The sequence below is a fragment of the Hyperolius riggenbachi genome, chromosome 5 (genome assembly GCF_040937935.1).
Source record: "Hyperolius riggenbachi isolate aHypRig1 chromosome 5, aHypRig1.pri, whole genome shotgun sequence".
Lineage (NCBI taxonomy): Eukaryota > Metazoa > Chordata > Amphibia > Anura > Hyperoliidae > Hyperolius > Hyperolius riggenbachi.
The window spans coordinates 242,772,376-242,790,478 of NC_090650.1; the positions used below are offsets into that span (position 1 = coordinate 242,772,376).

Sequence of the window (18,103 nt, forward strand, 5' to 3'; positions counted from 1 at the left end):
ATACCCAGATATCCGGATCCGGATTGGATATCCGAATCCAAACGTTCAGATATCCGAATAGAGGCCTATAAATTGCTTTTAAAACTTTTTTTTTAGGGTAAACGAGGCATGTGGCATCATGTTTTTTTTTTTTTAAGGGAAACACTAATTGATGATGTGGGGACTTAAAATCCCCCCCCCCCAAAAAAAAATGGCTGTCAATTAACATCAGGACTAGGTTCCAGACAGCGGTCATGCAGCCCACATTGTTTCCAAAGTCCAACCGCATAACTGGGACATGGCAGTTTTCAGCCCAGACACCTCCAAAAAATTATGCAGCAATCGTGTTTTGGGTTAAATATAGGTGGTATCAGCACAGCAGCAGTAGCCTGTGGCATGCTGGTGGTGGGAGCAGCGAAGGCAGCAGGAGCAGGGCAATGCAGCAGCAGCAGGTGTAACGTCTGCCAGGAGCATTCTGGACGTGGCACTTGGCACATGACCCTTGCCAAATGACACGTGCCACGTGCCAAGTGCCACCTGCCACATGCCAAGTGCCACCTGCCACGTGCCACCTGCCACGTGCCATGTGCCACGTGCCACCTGCCACGTGCCGAGTGACACGTGGCAAGTGACATGTGACACATGACAAGTGCCATGGGACACTTGGCAAGTGCCACGTGACACGTGGCAAGTGCCACACATGACACGTGGCACGTGCTGAGTGAGACAGCAGAGGAGAAGACACTAGTGCACACTAACTGTCACACTGGCACTGCTCAGCAGCACAGCAGTTCTGTAGTAAGCTAACACAGTAGTACTACTACTCTACCAACTAACTAGCACTGACTGCAGTACTACAGTACTAACTACACAATAACACAGTAATCCTATTCCCTAACCTAACCTATACTGTAGCAAAGGCTAGCAGGCCAGCAGGCAGCAGCTTGCCTGGTCTGTGCACAGCACACACACAGACACATAGCAGCTGCCTGCAGCAGCCCTGCAGCACACACTCTGACTGTCACTGAAATAAATCAAGCTAGCTACCTAATAAACAATATAACAATAGTGTAGTGCTAGTGAAGGTGTTAATCACTGAACAGCTTTAGGTTTATCACTGTATACAGCACTTGCTAGGCCAGCAGCACTAGAGCATGTCTCTCAGTGAGCAGTGACAAGCAAGGACAATATTTCTCATCATGGAAGCCCTCCTTATTATACAGGGGGGCCTGGCCAGGGTTCCCTTCTGTGATTGGTTGCTAGGGCTTCTGCTGGGAGCCCTCTGATTGGCTCAATGATGTCATCTCCTTAGTTACAGTATTTGGATTCAGATATCCGCGGATATCCGGGTATGCGACCAAATATCCCCATAGTGCTATTCGGATTTGGGCCCAAGTATTCCGGAATCCGAATCCGGTCGGATAGTGGAAAAAAGTTCGGATATCCGGGTGAGCACCACTGCTGATCTGTATCCATAAGATTCTTACTGAGTAAGGTTCGTATTCACCAGTTCAAAGGACCAACAGGAGAGTATGTATGTACTGCCACCCGATTAGTTGAGCACAGGATGACCCGAATTACAACTCACCCTTCTGCTGCTGAAATACTGGGCTGCTTTAAATGCTCATGCCCCTCCAAGTCATAGCAACTCAGAGGGAGAAGTAACTTGGGGTCCAGCAATCGTTACACTTTAAAAGCTGCTGCACCACTATAGGTGTAACAACATTACGTCTATGGCGGTGCCAGGTCAGGGCAGTGGGAACGCCATCCAAATGATCTGTTTCCAATAGGAAGCCCCAGAGCAGATTTAAAGACGTTTTTTGTTGAGCTCCCTTTTCCTTGCTATTACTGCAATGCTAGAAAAGACATTTACTATAATTTTCAAAAAACTTAAATTAAAAAAATAGAAGTGGCACACTAAACACACACACACACACACACTCACACACTCACGCACACTCACACACACTCACACACACTCACACACACACACTCTACAACTGCAAACATAATGATAGTGTGAATATGCCTATTACCTTTTCTGAGGGCAGCACCAAGATAGGCCATTGGGGAAAAAACATAAAAAAATAATACAGGAACATGTACAAATGCCCACAACACACTGCAATAATTAAACATGCCAAACCATGCAAAAAAATTACACAAAGGTTGCCATACAACTCTACATTGGAACATTGTAGACTAGCAATGCAAGAGTCTGATGCAGAATACAAAAAAAGTAAAAATAAATAAACATAGGCACTGTGAATCTCTTGACATGACTATACACTTTGCTGAAGGTAAAACCCAGAGAGGTAAATAGTAAAAAAAAAAAAATAAATAAACAAAAGAACTGAGGCAGTAAGTGATGTCTGGTGGTGAAGACTGCTCAGAAAAAGCAATATAAATCACCCCAGAAATTCACCTAAAGAACTTCATTTGAATGGAGCAACATACCAGGTGAGTTTAAATTCACACAGGCATTGTAAGTATTCATTCTACAATTGAATCATCCGATAACTTGTGTGTTGCAGGTGAATAGGAAAATCATGTACATTTAAAAAAACAAAAAAAATGACACTGAGGAAAGCCGATTGTAGAATATTGGTAAAATTTCCAATATCCTACTATAGCGGCAGCTAATTCCAATAGTAAAATATTGGTAATTTTTATAGCTATTTTACCAACACCTAACCCTCTTCTCATGGGATCCCTCCTCTACCAATGCCTTGACTTACTGTCCTCCCATTTCCATAACATCCTCCAATGTCTATCACTAAACCTATCCCTTTTCTAACACTAAACCTCCCTCTAAGGCAGGCTTTCTCAACCAGCAGGGGCCTAGGATCTTAAGAGATCCGGGGCACTTTTGGGCAATCTAGCCAAAAGATGGGTAGAGCCATGCACTGAAATGTTGGTGTGGTCATGGGTGGGGCCACATTTACTTGAACTTAACAGTCTACCCAGCAATAGGCCTGCCCAGCAAAATTTTGGATGAAGACCCCCTCTCCATTAATACAAAACAAAAATGCAGAATATCACATAAATAGGCATTGTCACTTATACATAACTAGGCAGAGTTACCTGGCTTCTGTGTTGGGCCTGGCTTGTCTAGCTTTCTGCTGGGCGGGCTGCCTGCTGCCAGGTTGCCTGGCAATCCCCCCATAGCATTCCCTGACCCTCTAGTGGATCCCCTCCCATGCTTCAACAAGCCTCCCATTGAGGCACTACAACTCACAGCATGCCCCCATATAACAACTACAGCTCCCTGCATGCCCCAATAAAGTCATCACAGGATCTAGCATGGCATCACAGCATCCAATACGACCACATACAGGCACCATAGCACCCAGCATTCCCCACTTTGCTGTGTGCTGTAGTTCCATGCTGGGTGCCTCTATGAGGCATGCTGGGTGCTGTGTAGTGCCATGCTGGGTGTTGTGGTGCCTCTGTGGGGCATGCTGGGTACTGTGTGATACCATGCTGGGTGCTGTTGTGGCTCTACTCTGCCTGGGGGACATCCAGGACACCACAGAATAGATCCGGGGCACATGCCACTGATCTTTGGGGCTAGCAATGCCCCTGTCAACCAGAGCTCCCTGGAACCCCAGGGTTCCTTAAGTACTCTGCAGGGGTTCCTTGGCATTTTGCCCCATTGTGGGGTAAGTATGACAGAGCACACTAAAATAGGAGATACTTTATAAAAAGCACTAAATTGGGGGTCAGAATAATAATGAGCACATTAATAAAAAGCACTAGAATAAGGGGCACTGTAATGGGGGTAGTGAGATAAACAGCTACAACTACTTTTGAAGTCTATGCCTCTTGTGAAATAAATTCAAGGGTTCCTTGAGATCCAATAATTATTTGCAGGGTTCCTGCAAGGTAAAAAGGTTGAGGAAGGCTGCTCTAGGGTGCCTAACACTAACCGAATAACCTTCCCGGCCTTAGATCAAGTTGGCATTATTGGCAGATCTGACAAAAGTAGCTGCATGCTTGTTTCTGGTGTGATTTAGACACTGCTGTAGTCAAATTGGATCAGCAGGGCTTCCAGGCAACTGGTATTGTTTAAAAGGAAACAAATATGGCAGCCTCCATATACCTCTCACTTCATTTGTCCTTTATTTACATATTCTAGGATATATCACACATGTTTGGAGGTCTGCAGCAGCTATTCACAAGTCTAAATAACAAAATCTGGTAAGCCCATGAGGAAACATGAAGATTAATAAAAAAAAATGTAATATTAGCTGTCTGTTCAATTATCAAACATCTCATGATATTAAACGGAAGCAGATGCAGTCGGAAAATAAAAGCAGCCAATAAATCAGTATTGCTCTTCTGGAAAAATGTAGTTTTGTATGTACAATTCTACAAAAGTAGCAATGTCCACTAAGTATTATATCATTACAGTTTGATAATAATGATAATAAAAAAAATGATCTTGGTGCCTTCAATAGCCAAACCCCAGAGGTAAAAGGCGGGATAAGAGAATAACAGTTTATAGCACCTGGTGAATTGAAAGCAGCCGGGTTATTGATTGTCCCAAATTCTCTCTCCTGGGTGAACCTTATGAGCATGCTAGCAGATTCTCTTATTCATTACTACTAGATACATTTTACTGTATTTTGAGTCCTATGGGAGAAAAGTGCTTTACAATGTTATTGTATTGTATTGTATTGTATTTTCAGGTGGAGCTGCTCCTTCTTGTCACATAATACTGCAACTGCAAAGGGTTATCCCTGAAACCAAAGTGCATTTGGTTTTCAAATTTAGAGACCTGAATTCATAGACTTTCATAAACTAGAGACATTCAAAAGATTCTAGTGAGCTGCCATATGGGAATGCCAATGTAAAAACTCAGCAGGCAACTGATATATTCTCAACATGCGTAAATTTGCATTTAATGGCCAATTGCATTACATGCTTAATGTTTATCTAAGGTCACAGTGTTCAGTTCAAAAACCTGTTCAGACATCTTGTGCAATCTGAATGTTTACATTTTGGTGACATCCCGTGGGTTTAGAAGAGTAAAATCTGCCTAGCTTATGGTTCTCAAGCCTGCAGACTCGTGTAATCCAGGTCAAACACTGATCCTGTTTGCTTGTCTCTAATACAATACGTATATACACATGGTAGACAATAATACACAATGCCGTGAATAAGACGCGCAGGAATGGCTGAGGATAAATACAATGAGTAATTCTAGTAATTGTGAGCCTTAATTGCAAAGTATTGCCTATATCAAATATATAAAAGGACCTAACACTTGTTAACATCTAATTAACAGTCATTATAACCATAAAAGCAGGAGGAAAAACATAAACATAAAGGGCATTAGTTAGTAACTGAAAACTGTCTGGAGATGGAGATCTCATTACTTCCCTCACTTGTCACTTTTAAAGCATACTCTCGTTTTGCAGATCTTGAAATGTCCCACATTATAAAGAATTGAAAAGCAGCTTGGGTTATTATGAATAAAATATTATATTAATAATCTTTTCTTATGCCTGAAAACATTAAGTAAACCATGTAAAGGTTTGAATTGAAAAAAAAAAAATAATAGAAAAAAAAATGGATGGTTTTAATTTTGTTTTACTATTTTGCAACAAATGACGGAAAAAATGCCTATTAAACAGTCTACTGCTTTTCTTTATCTTGCATAAAGCTATAAGCAGACACTGCAGTAGTTCAGTATTTATGAAAGAGCATCACAGATGGTATCTGTTAAATTACCAAATTTAAACAGGGTTTTAAACACAGCACAAGTATTAAATGCATCTTACTCTGTGGGAATCTAGGCGGATTGTCATTGACATCAGTCAGTGTGATGTTCACCGTGGTGGTCCCAGATAATCCTCCCATCTGGCCGCCCATATCTTTGGCCTGAATAACCACTTGGTAATGTTCCCTGTTCTCCCTGCTCATGTCTGGTAGAGCTGTTTTGATTACTCCTGCAAAAAAAAACAGGGGACAACTCTGTTGCAAAACATTCTTTTTGTAGAGTACACTGCTGCACTGAAACTGTATTCTGTAAATGTACATTTAATGGTTGCTTCTTATATTATACAAACAGAGCCAGCATACACAGCTAAATAGATAATGGAAAATAATGTCAGCCATGAATAAACTATGTTTTATACGGCATTAAACAAGTAATACAAGTTAAATCAGAGTGTGTATTGAAAGTGCAGCTCCACTTTAAAAAAGAAAAGATAAATATTGGTACATAAAAATGTAAAAAAAAAACCTACTCAATCAGTTAAATACATTTCAAGCATTTAGGCAATTACTGGACATACCTGTTTCTGCTCTGGGGCTAATAACATGATTTAATACAATGCCTTCTTAGCAGTCATACAGTAATTTATTAGTCAAAAAAGGTAAATCAAATACATAGCATGTGTAGCACATAGCATTCCCACAGCCTATTACTTTGCTGCCCTATAAAATGAATAGCTGGACTTTAAACTTAGAGACAGGGGCACCTCTAGCCAATTTGTCACTTCAGGGGAGAAAATCTCATGCCCCCTCATTAAAATAATTGGAATGCGGCAATGTTTCACCATAAAATAATCGTAACTCAGCAATGATTCATCATAAAATTATCATAATGCGGCAATTGTTCCCAAGAAAATAATCGTAATGTGGCCTCTCCCTGGGCACAGCTTCCCCCGACCATCTGCAGCGGCACATCCAGTCTGTGTAAGTCCCACGCTGACCTGCAGAGCAGGGCTACAGGAAGATGGCACCCAAAACCCTGTACTGGAGACACAAATAGTCTTCAGTACAGGGCTTCGGGTGCTATCTTCGCGTAGCCATGCTCTGCCTGCTGGAAGACCATGCAGGCTGGAGCGGAGAGCTGTGGGGATGAACAGGGCCAGTCACCACGGGGTCCCACAGTCTTGCAGGGAAGGTGAGCACGCCCCCCTCACCCGGCGCTCCAGGCGACCGCTTGTCCTTGCCTGGTGGCTGAAACGCCACTGCTTAGAGACATAGCATGGAGTGTCTCAAATTGAATCTCTTTTGTACACATTTTTTTAGGTATATTGTAGTTAAAGGAATACTATCGATACCCAAGTGTTCTAAAATGACAATGTACAAATAATGTCTAGGTAGCTGTGTAAACATTTTCCTACTTTTCATGTTAAATATCAGAGGCAAAAGCTGTAGTGTAATTTATTGAGGGTAGGATTTAGCTATATTGGGACAAATCAATTGCAGAAGGGATGTCTGCTTCAATGCACAGCCAGAGTTGCATATCAGACTACAGAAAGCAAATATCAAACATATCAAACTCTGAAAGCGAAAACAGTATGAAAAGCTGTGACAATTAGTTACATTTCCTCTGCTCTCTTCAGACACTACAGTCAGAAACACAGGACACAGGAGCTGTAGCTGTTGGGAGCTCTCTCTCTGTCACACACAGAGCTACACATAGAGTTAACTGATCAAGTGTGAGGGGAATTTCCCCTCTCCTCATGGCTCAGTCTGCCGTCAGTTTTGGCATCAGTAAAGTTGGAAAGTATTTTGATAACAGTAAACAATGAAGTTGCTACTAAAATGTATACACCTGTACTTAGCAGCACTTCCCAAACAATTCCTGTGTCAATTGAAAAAAAATATGTGAATCGATAGTATTCCTTTAAGCAATAATATTTCAGAACATAATACATTATTCAAGATACCAATTTTACCTTATTTTTATTATAATTATCCTGGTTCCAGCATCAGAAATGCTATACCTATATATTGCTGTATATTCTTAAACCTTCAAGTGATGTTTAGCCTATGATTTCATGAATCTTTCTACCCCAGAGCATTCTGGGAGATCAGGTGATTTTCCGCCTCTCTTTACTCAAAAAAAAAAAAAAAAAACACTTCACAGTGACTGGCTTTTCCAGTAATAAACATGCATCTCTGCTAAATGTCATAATATAAATCAGGGTTAAGGTAAGATTGTTCAAAGACCAAGCATTGATAAAATAAATTCATCAATTAATATTATATTCAGTAAAGTTCTTCAAGTAATTTTATTTATTTCTTTTTTTTAAAAAGAGAACCAGATAGCTAAAGATTTGATACTTACCCAGGGCTTCCTCCAGGCCCATAAGCTCATCTGAGTCCCATGCCGTCCTCCCTCGGTCTGCCGTTCAGCCGTGATCAGCCCCGGTAACAGCTCAGTCGCGTCCAGTCTGGGTCTTCAGAAGAAGTTATTTTGATCTCTAGTACACTTTAAAGTGTACCAGAGGTAGCTCAGGAAACGAAAAAGATCTATACATACCTGGGGCTTCCTCCTGCCCCATACGCTCCTATCACTCCCACACTACCGTCCTCAGTGTTCTGCAGCGCCGGTACCGGGTCCCTGCACTTGTGTCAGTTGGAGCCAGTCTGGCGTAAGAGAAGTGTGCCCTCTACCTATCTCTTCAGTAGCTGCTGGAGAGATGCGCAAAGAGCGCACTTCTCCTGCGTAGACTGGCTGCGACTGACGGAAGTGTGGGGACCCGGTACCGATGCTGCAGAAGACTGAGGACAGCGGCGTGGGAGCGATCAGTTGGGAGCGGTTTTTTTACAAATACTTATATGTTGTTTTTTTTTATAAAATATTGTATTTTTTTTTATTTTGTCCTCCCCCCGCCAGCCAATTACTGTGATCGGCTGTCATAAGCTTCAGCCTATGACAGCGGATCACCCCTGAGCCTGCCAGGAGGACAGCCGTGTCACACGACTGTCCCCAGTACAGCGCTGCCTTAGATTGCAGTGCTGTACAGAGTAAATAGACGGCAGTTTTGCCATCTAACAGTCTCCAAGTGGTGATTGCTGGTGGGAGACTGATGATGGAGCGGAGCATCGGCTCATGATCTTCTGCAAATCCCTGCCCCAGCCCCCAGGCGGTCCTGGGGCTGCCACCGCGGCCATCTGCGTGACATTGTCAGCAGCAAGTCAATTAATAAAATTGCTTATATTTTTTTAACAATATTCTTTTAAGAATAATTTTGTTAGTGTTTGCCCATTGTAAAATCTTTTTTCTCCAGGATTGACATTCTGGAATGTATCACAAGTGGTAACATCGTTAGTCCTGTCAGGAATGTTCATTATACAGCAATATATAGATATAGGAGGTGTTTCTGATGCTGAAACCTGGTAAATTACCATAAAAGTGGCTACCCTGAATAATCTACTGCATTCTACTGTATGTTTTTACAGTTCCTCTTTAATATGCTTGCTAGATTTTTTTTTTTCTGTGGAGACACACAACTCAATTAGAGATGGCCCGAACGGTTCGCCAGCGGAGAACCGCAAACTTTACCGGAAGCTCGATTCGCCCCCATAGTGCATCATGAGGGTCAACTTTGACCCCCTACATCACAGTCAGCAGGCACATTGTAGCCAATCAGGCTACACTCCCTCCTGGAGGCCCTCCCACCTTATAAAAGGCAGGCATCGTCAGGCTTTTCACTCACTCGTGTGGCTGCAGTAATTAGAGAAGGGAAAGCTGCTGCAGATTCTCATAGGGAAAGATTACTTAGGCTTTTGTTGGCTTCTTAGCTTGCTCCTTGCTGATTCTTATTGCTAAAAAAACACCCCTCAACAGCTCTTTTGAGAGCTAATCTTGTTCTTGTGATCTAATTTTTTTTGTGTGTGTGTCCCACTGCCACTTGTTTTGCATAGACAGCCTTAGTAATTCCTACTGTGTGTGCCACTGCCTGGCCCAGCACATTCAGTGACTACCTGTGTGTATGTGACAGGTGCACATTGTAATACCCATCACTGCATATACCTACCTACCTGTTGTTCACAGTGCACCCACCTACCTACATGAGCGCATGAAGTGTCACTGTGCCTGTCCGGTACATGTCTGTGTGTGACAGGTGCACATTTTAATACCCACTGCACATACCTACTTGTTGTTCACTGTGCATCCACCCACCTACATGAGCGCACGAAGTGTCACTGTGCCTGTCTGGTACCTGTCTGTGTGAGACAGGTGCACATTGTAATACCCACTGCATATACCTACCTGTTGTTCACTGTGCACCACCCACCTACATGAGTACACACAGTGTCACTGTGCCTGTCCGGTACATGTCTGTGTGTGACAGGTGCACATTGTAACACCCACTGCATACACCTTCCTGTTGTTCACAGTGCACCCGCCCACCTATGTAAGCACACGCAGTGTCACTGTGCCTGTCCGGTACCTGTCTCTGTGTGACAAGTGCACATTGTAATACCCACTGCATATACCTACCTGTTGTTCACTGTGCACCCACCTAAATGAGCGCAAGCAGCGTGATATACCACTCTGTGCATACCTGTTAACTGTACCGGTGTGACTGCACATTGTATTAGTCAAGTCAGTGCATACCTTTCACTTCATCCCCCCAATATGGACAAAACGGAAAAGACAGGTAGAGGCCGAGGTAGAGGCAGACCCAGAGGAAGGCCACCCAGCAGGTCTGTGCGAGGTTGTTTTGATGTGATTTCATGGCCCAAAGCACAGTGCTCAGAAGAAGGCACGTCCCATCAACTCCCAAGATTGTCCGGACGTGATTGACTATTTAACACAGAACACTTCATCTTCCGCAGCCACCAGCACTACTACAAGCACCACAGCCGCTGCATTTGACACTTCGCAGGAGTTAATTGGTGGTGATTCATGGCCATTATTGTTACAACCAGATGAAGGTGCTAAGCAAGTTACACCACTTCACATGTCTGAGTTAGGCGGTGACACTATGGACGTAACGTGTAAGGATGAGGATGACAAAGTACTTGCTGTTGGTGCAGTTTTGGAGGTGTCTGAGGCAAGCAAAGCTGGGCAGGATTATTATGATGATGACGATGATACGAATGCCACGTGGGATCCTAAGAGACAAGATGACCAAGGGGACAGTTCAGAGGGGGATCCAGAGAGGAGTAGGGGGAGACGAGTTGCTGAAAGAAGCAGGGGGAGCTCGTCATCAGAAACAGCTGGTGGCAGTGTCTGGCGCCATGTATCGCCACCTATGTACAGCCGGCCAACATGCCCTTCAACGTCAGCTGCTGATGCCACCATAGTGCCATCACCCAAAAAGGGGCTCAGCGGTTTGGAATTTTTTTAGTGTGTCGTCCGTAGATCAGAGCAATGCCATCTGTTCTCTCTGTCTCCAAAAATTAAGCCGTGGAAAGGCCAACACCCAAGTAGGGACAACTGCTTTATGCAGGCACATGGAGAAAAGGCACAAACTGCAATGGGAAGAGTACCAGAGCAAAAGCAGCACACAAAAGCAAAGCCACCCTCCTTCTCCTCTTCCTCCTTCAGGTGCAGCATCTTAAGCCGCTTTCTCCCTTGCACCTTCACAGCCACCCTCCTCCACTCCGCCTCTGCCCTTGAGCGGTTCATGCTCCTCTGCCCACAGCAGCCAGGTGTCCGTGAAGGAAATCTTTGAGCGAAAGAAGCCAATTTCTGCCCCTTTCCCGGCATCTGACAGCTGACTTGGTGGAACTGTTAGCTCGCCAGCCGTTACCATACCAGCTGGTGGACTCTGAGGCCTTCCGTACATTTTTGGCCATTGGGACACTGCAGTGGAAGATACCAGGCCACAATTATTTCTCTAAAAAGGCAATACTCAAACTGTACCATGAAGTTGAGAGGCAAGTGGTGTCATCTCTGGCACACAGCGTTGTGTCAAGGGTCCATATTCCTACGGATGCCTGCTCTGCCAAGCACGGTCAGGGCAGGTACATTACTTACACAGCCCATTGGGTCAACCGTGTGACCGATGGCAAGCAGGGAGTACGTGGCTGTGCACTGCAGCAGACCAACTTGTGACACCTCCACGTCTTGCAGGCAGGCCTCCTGCCACCTCCTCTCCTCCTCCTCCTACTCCTCCTGCTACATCCTCTTTGCTCCTCTCCAGCTACACAGCCCCATCTCCCCAGGGCCTATGCTGCATGCCAGGTACGACGGTGTCATGCCATCTTAGACATGTCTTGTCTCAAAGCAGAGAGTCACACCTGACCAGCTCTTCTGGCTGCTCTTAACAAACAGGTGGATCAGTGGCTGACCCCGCACCAGCTGGAGATCGGCAACGTGGTGTGTGACAATGGCAGCAATCTCATTTCCGATTTGAATATGAAAAAACTTAAACATGTACCCTGCATGGCACATGTGCTGAATATGGTCATTCAAAGATTTGTGTCAAAGTACCCAGGCTTAGTGGACGTCCTAAAGCAGGCCAGGAAGTTGTGTGGGCATTTCAGGCGGTCTTACACGGCCATGGCACGCTTTGCGGACATTCAGCGGAGAAACAACTTGCCGATGAGACGCTTGATATGTGAAAGTCCGACTTGCTGGAATTCAACCCTGGTCATGTTCTCTCGCCTGCTAGAACAGGAGAAAGCTGTCACCCATTACCTGTACAATTACAGTAAAAGGACACAATCTGGGGAGATGGGGATGTTCTGGCCCAACAACTGGACACTGATGTGAACTGCATGCAGGCTCATGCGGCCGTTTGAGGAGGTGACCAACCTGGTGAGTAGCAGTGAAGGCACCATCAGTGACTTGATCCCGTACGCTTACTTCCTGGAGCGTGCCGTGCGTAGAGTGGTGGATCAAGCTGTGGAGGAGCGTGAACAGGAACAGTTATGGGAGGAATAGTTGTGGGAGCAATTTTCATCAGAACCAGATGTGTCCTCAACACCTGCGGCACACAGAGGGGGGAAGAGGAGGAAGAGTCGTGTGGGGAAGAGGAGTCAGACTCGGATGATGAGGAAGGTGGTTTTTTTTGGAGGAGGAGGAAGCAGCAGAAGAAGAAAAACCGCAGCAGGCGTCGCAGGGGGCTTGTGCTGCTCGACGTTCCTGTGGTATTATTTGTGGCTGGGGGGAGGAGGAGGACTCACCTGACGTCAATGAGGAAGAGCAAGAGGATATGTATAGTATGTCTGGATCCAACTTTGTGCAGATGGTGTCTTTCATGCTGTCCAGCCTGTTGAGGGACCCCCGTAAAAAAAAAACTCAAGGGGAATGAGCTGCACTGAGTGGCCATGCTACTAGACCCTCGGTATAGGCACAAAGTGACGGACATGTTACCAACTCACAAGAAGGTAGAAAGGATGCAGCACATGCAGAACAAGCTGGCAACTATGCTTTACAATGCGTTTAAGGGTGATGTCACAGCACAATGGAATAAAGGTACCACTGCCAGTAATCCTTCTCCCATGTCCACGCAGGCAAGGACAGGACGCTCCAGCGATCTCATGGTAATGTCGGACATGTGGACATTCTTTAGTTCAAAGCCTCGCCGCAGCCCTTCCGGATCCACCATCCACCAACGCCTCGACCGGCAGGTAGCCGACTACCTGGCCTTAACTGGGGATGTAGACACTGTGAGCAGCAATGAACCCTTGGACTACTGGGTGCGCAGGCTTGACCTGTGTCCAGAGCTGTCCCTATTTGCCATCCAACTTCTGTCTTTCCCTGCCTCAAGCATCCTGTCAGAAAGGACCTTCAGCACAGCTGGAGGCATTGTCACTGAGAAGAGAAGTCGCCTAAGTCACAAAAGTGTTCAGTACCTCACTTTTATCAAAATGAACGAGGCATGGATCCCGGAGGGCTACTGCCCATCCGAAGACTAAGTCAGTCCCCACACACAGCATCTCTGCCTGCATGCCATGTGACTGCCTGCCACAAGACTAAGTTGCTCCCCACAGAGCATCTCTGCCGCTTGACTGCCTTCTCCGCCACCACCAACAGGGTCCAGGACTCCAGGTGGATTCCTGAATTTTTAGGGCCGCAGCTAGCAGCTGCTATAATATTTTTTTCTGGTGCTTGTACATGCCTGCCTAGTTTTTCTGGCTGCACTGCAGCTGCAACAACAAAACAAAAGGCATGTACATGTGCCAAATTCCCCTTCGTGATCATTACCTTGCAAATGTAAATGGCGGTTACATTTACTATGTGCTATTAAACAAGAATATCTCCAGTAAGTGGATCTATGTGCGTGGCTCCTTTCCTCCCCCGCAGTGTGCACTATTGTTCTCATATTCCCTTTCAGCCGGCACACGGCGTACACACGCCTGAGCTGTTAGTGCGCGGAACGCACAGGGATTGGAACACGGAAGGAGCTCACATCACGTGATCAGAAGCTGACCCAGCGAGATTTGCCCAGTGAGAGGAGAGCTGCTCACATCGCTGATGACCCGCAGCCCGTGGTGTAGGATATCGGGATTACAGCAAGTTCGGGGTCTTTTGCGGAGCACTTGTTTACTCTCTTAGAGGTGGGAGAACTCCTGTTAAGGTACTGTGGCCAAACTTCTTATAAACCAAGGTTTGCCCTGCACCGATAGAAACTTTTGCGCTGAGGCATTGTTATTGTTTCTAGGCCTGCTTTGCGTCAAATCCAGATTTGTCCCCGGGACTTTTGGTGTCTATTCCACTCCGCCATGCCCCCCTCCAGGTGTTAGACTCCTTGAAACATCTTTTCCATCACTTTGGTGGCCAGCATAAATGTTTCTAGTTTTCAAAGTTCACCTCCCCATTGAAGTCTATTGCAGTTCGCGAAAGTTTGCGCGAATTGAACGTTTGGCGAAGGTTTGCGAACCTAAAATCAGAGGTTCAGGCCATCTCTAAACCTAATGTCACATGTGGCAGGGCAGCCCATGTAGTTATAAAGAAATGTGACAACTTATAATCAGTATGTATTTTGAAGAAAACACTGTATTTAGATCTGTTGTCCCTAAGATATTTTAAATACAGCATGCCTATTTGCCTTGTGCATGACCTGGGGGTGGGTGGGTGGAGGGAATCTGGAAATGATCATACACTTCAGCTATATCAGCCATATTAAAGAATTTTGGGCTATCACTTACCTGTGTCAGGATCAACTGAAAAATATGGTTGTCCTTGAATAATGCTGTACACAATTTTAGCACTATTACCATAAGAAGGATCATCAGCATCTATGGCAGTCACTTGAATCACAGATGTACCTAAAGAATAACATATCATTATTATTTAGTATTTATATAGCACTGTCATCTGCAGCACATTTACAGAGAAACATAGTATTGTCACTATCTCTCCTTCAGAGGAGCTCACAATCTTTTCCCTACCATGGACATTTATCCATTGTAGTCTAGAAACAATTTTGGGGAAGCCAATTAATTAATCAATACATCTTTATGTTTTGGAATGTGAGAGGAAACCAGAGTGCCTGTAGGATCCCATATAGACACATGATGAACATACAAACACTGCAAGGCGAGTGCTCCCTACTATGCCACATATGAGATCATTTGGGGCATTTATGGAAAAAAGGCACCTCGGAAAAAAAGGAGCTGTGTTTGCTGGTAGTAGAATGGCGCTGAGAATAGCGATATTCTACTACTGAATTTTCATAGTAAAATGTTGGTAATATTTACCGATATTTTACTATAGCTTAACCTAACCTTACACTCACACAGAACCCTCCCCTGGTGGTGTCTAACCCTAAGACCCACTTTGGTGGTGCCTAACCCTAAGAATCCCCTCTGGTGGTCCCTAACCCTAACACACACCCTTAACCCTTAGCCCTCCCCTATGGTGCCTAACTCTAAATCCTCCTCTGTAATGTGCTCCCCCCTCTTCCACAAAGCCACAATTAGCAGGTATGTATGTAAATTTAGGCGCCTGGAGGTACCTAATTAGCGACTGAAGGGGTGTATTTAGCATACAAGGCTTGTGTAAAAGAAGATGGCATGTGAAGCGGCAGAGTGCTGTCTTCTTTTACCCACTGTTCGGCAATGGGTGATATGATAGTAGAATATTGATCATTTGTACCAATATATTTTAGTATCGCTAAACATAACCCTATTTCTCACTTACACCCTCCATCTATTGATGCAGAACCCTAGCCATACCCCACCCCAGAGCAGCCTCTACCGATATCAGCACCATCTTTATTTCTATACTCCCTCCAATGATTTCTGTGCCGGCTAATTATGATTTTTATCGAGCACCTAAATTACCCACTGGTCATTTCTATAGCTGCAATTAACAATGTAATTTGTGGCAGATCTATAGCTTCATTTCACTGCAATAATTTGTTTTTGATGGCTACCATACGCTGAAAAGCGTAATGAATATGGCAAATGAGTCTCCTCAAATGTAGTCTTTGTACTGGGTAGCCATGACAAACTTGTTGAAATGTACTGTCCTTTTATTTATGTGAAAGACAAACGCTTTCAGTTTAGCATGTAAATGAATCTATTGCTTGAAGCCAACCATGAAATTCTATTTTTGATACTGATGTTTTGTTCCTTCCATTATTCAAAGGATATCTTTAAAAGGATAATTGCTCTAGTTTTAGCCTTTAAAGCTTAACTAGCGCCTTATGATTTACTTCCCGTCTGTTTAAGATGTTTTTCTTGAGTGCAATGACATAGCCAATGACAGATCATGCCATGAGATGCTCTGAACTCTGTGTACTGCTGAATACATCTTCTTATTTTGACATTAGATGAGTCAGTTTTAATTGAGTTTAATAAACGTTTTATTTTTATGGGCTATTGCTGAAGAGTAGCATGTCAAAACATTTTTGAAAATTATAACGTGGTCAAACTATCAAATGTGCAATTTCAATATAATGGAATGTATAGCCTTTTCCTCTATTTGTTTAATTAGTTTGTCATCTTTTGCACTTGGAAAAAATGGAAGATTACAAATATCTTTATTGTGTGTTTGTATGGTTTAGTAAAACTAAATAAACTAAAATTAGAATAAAAGTCACATATTTATTTTAAATCTAAGCTCCAGGTAGCTATGTAAACATGAAATTCACTAAGCAATTAGGCAATGTCGTCACTCATTAAACATATAATATAAAATGTTTAGCATTCACTCAGTAATATTGCCTGATACTGTTGTATTAGCTTTGTACAATTCTTCCACAGCTACACTCTGTCTGAGACTGGTCAGTGAGTTTCTTTTCCAATTTAGCTGGAAAACAATGAGTGTGAGAATGTTGTGCATAAGGGGGGGTTTCCACAATGTTGAACTTAGTTAGTTTAGTTCAGTTACATACTGGCTCTGATTTTTCAGCAGAGCAAGATCCAGATCAATTCTATACATATAAAATTGGATGTGTGTGTGTGTGTGTGTGTGTGTGTGTGTGTGTGTGTGTGTGTGTGTGTGTGTGTGTGTGTGTGTGTGTGTGTGTGTGTGTGTGTGTGTGTGTGTGTGTGTGTGTATTACTCAAAAGCACCTTGACCGATTTCAATGAATAGTGCTAAATTAATAATGATAATAATAATACCGATCCCTTACTACCTGGGATAAAATACTCTGGGGGTCTCTTATCCCCCCCCCCCCCACACACACACACACACACAATCAGATTTCTCCCATTCAAGTCAATGTAAAATATGTAAAAGGCTGTCACTCTCACAAATTTGACACAATTGGTCTTTGTGTGACCAAGGTTACAATTTCAGGGAAAGTTGGAGGAGCATAATACAGCCAATGAAATTTCAGTTGTTTATTTTAAATGGGATAATGTAAATTTCTGCCATACTTAAACTGTTAATGGCAGAGGCTTCAATCCTGCTACAATTGGTCATTGGATAACGGGTTCAAATTCAATAAAAGGGTGGAGCCACAAACAGCCAATCATATTTCTTTGCTGCATAACCTGCTTCCATTTACAAATTGTTATGCCAGGAACTTGAAAGATCACAAACTTGGTCATTGAGTGACTGTCTGTCAAGCTTACAAAAAGTGGGCAGAGCCAAAAAACACCACATTTTTCACTAGGAAAATGTAAATTGCAGCCATTTTTTGCTGTTCATGGCAGGGTTCTCAAATTTCGGACAGTTGGTCACTGGGTGACTATGATTAATATTCATAAAAGCGGGTGGAGCCTACAACAGCCAATCAAAATTCACCTACTGGTTTTCAAGGAGAATATTTAAATTGCTGCAATTCTTACACTGTAAATGGCGGAGGCCTAAAACCTGCTACAGTCGGTCACTGGATGACTGGGGTTCAAATTCACAAAAGGTAGGGGAGTCACAAACGGCTAATCAGACTGGTTTCATTTCAATGGGAAAATGTAAATTATTGATGACACCGAACGAACCTCACAAACTTGGTTATTGAGCC

General features: G+C 43.8%; 1 protein-coding gene across 1 annotated transcript in view; it reads right to left on the reverse strand.

Annotated features, from left to right (window-relative positions):
* Positions 1-18,103, reverse strand: part of LOC137518634 (cadherin-9-like) — a 232,326-nt gene that overhangs the window by 99,609 nt on the left and 114,614 nt on the right. The window contains exons 4-5 of the mRNA XM_068236736.1: positions 14,836-14,955; positions 5,766-5,933 (exon numbers count right to left, since the gene is read on the reverse strand). Coding sequence (XP_068092837.1) covers positions 5,766-5,933; positions 14,836-14,955 — 288 coding nt within the window. The remainder of the gene's footprint in view (positions 1-5,765; positions 5,934-14,835; positions 14,956-18,103) is intronic.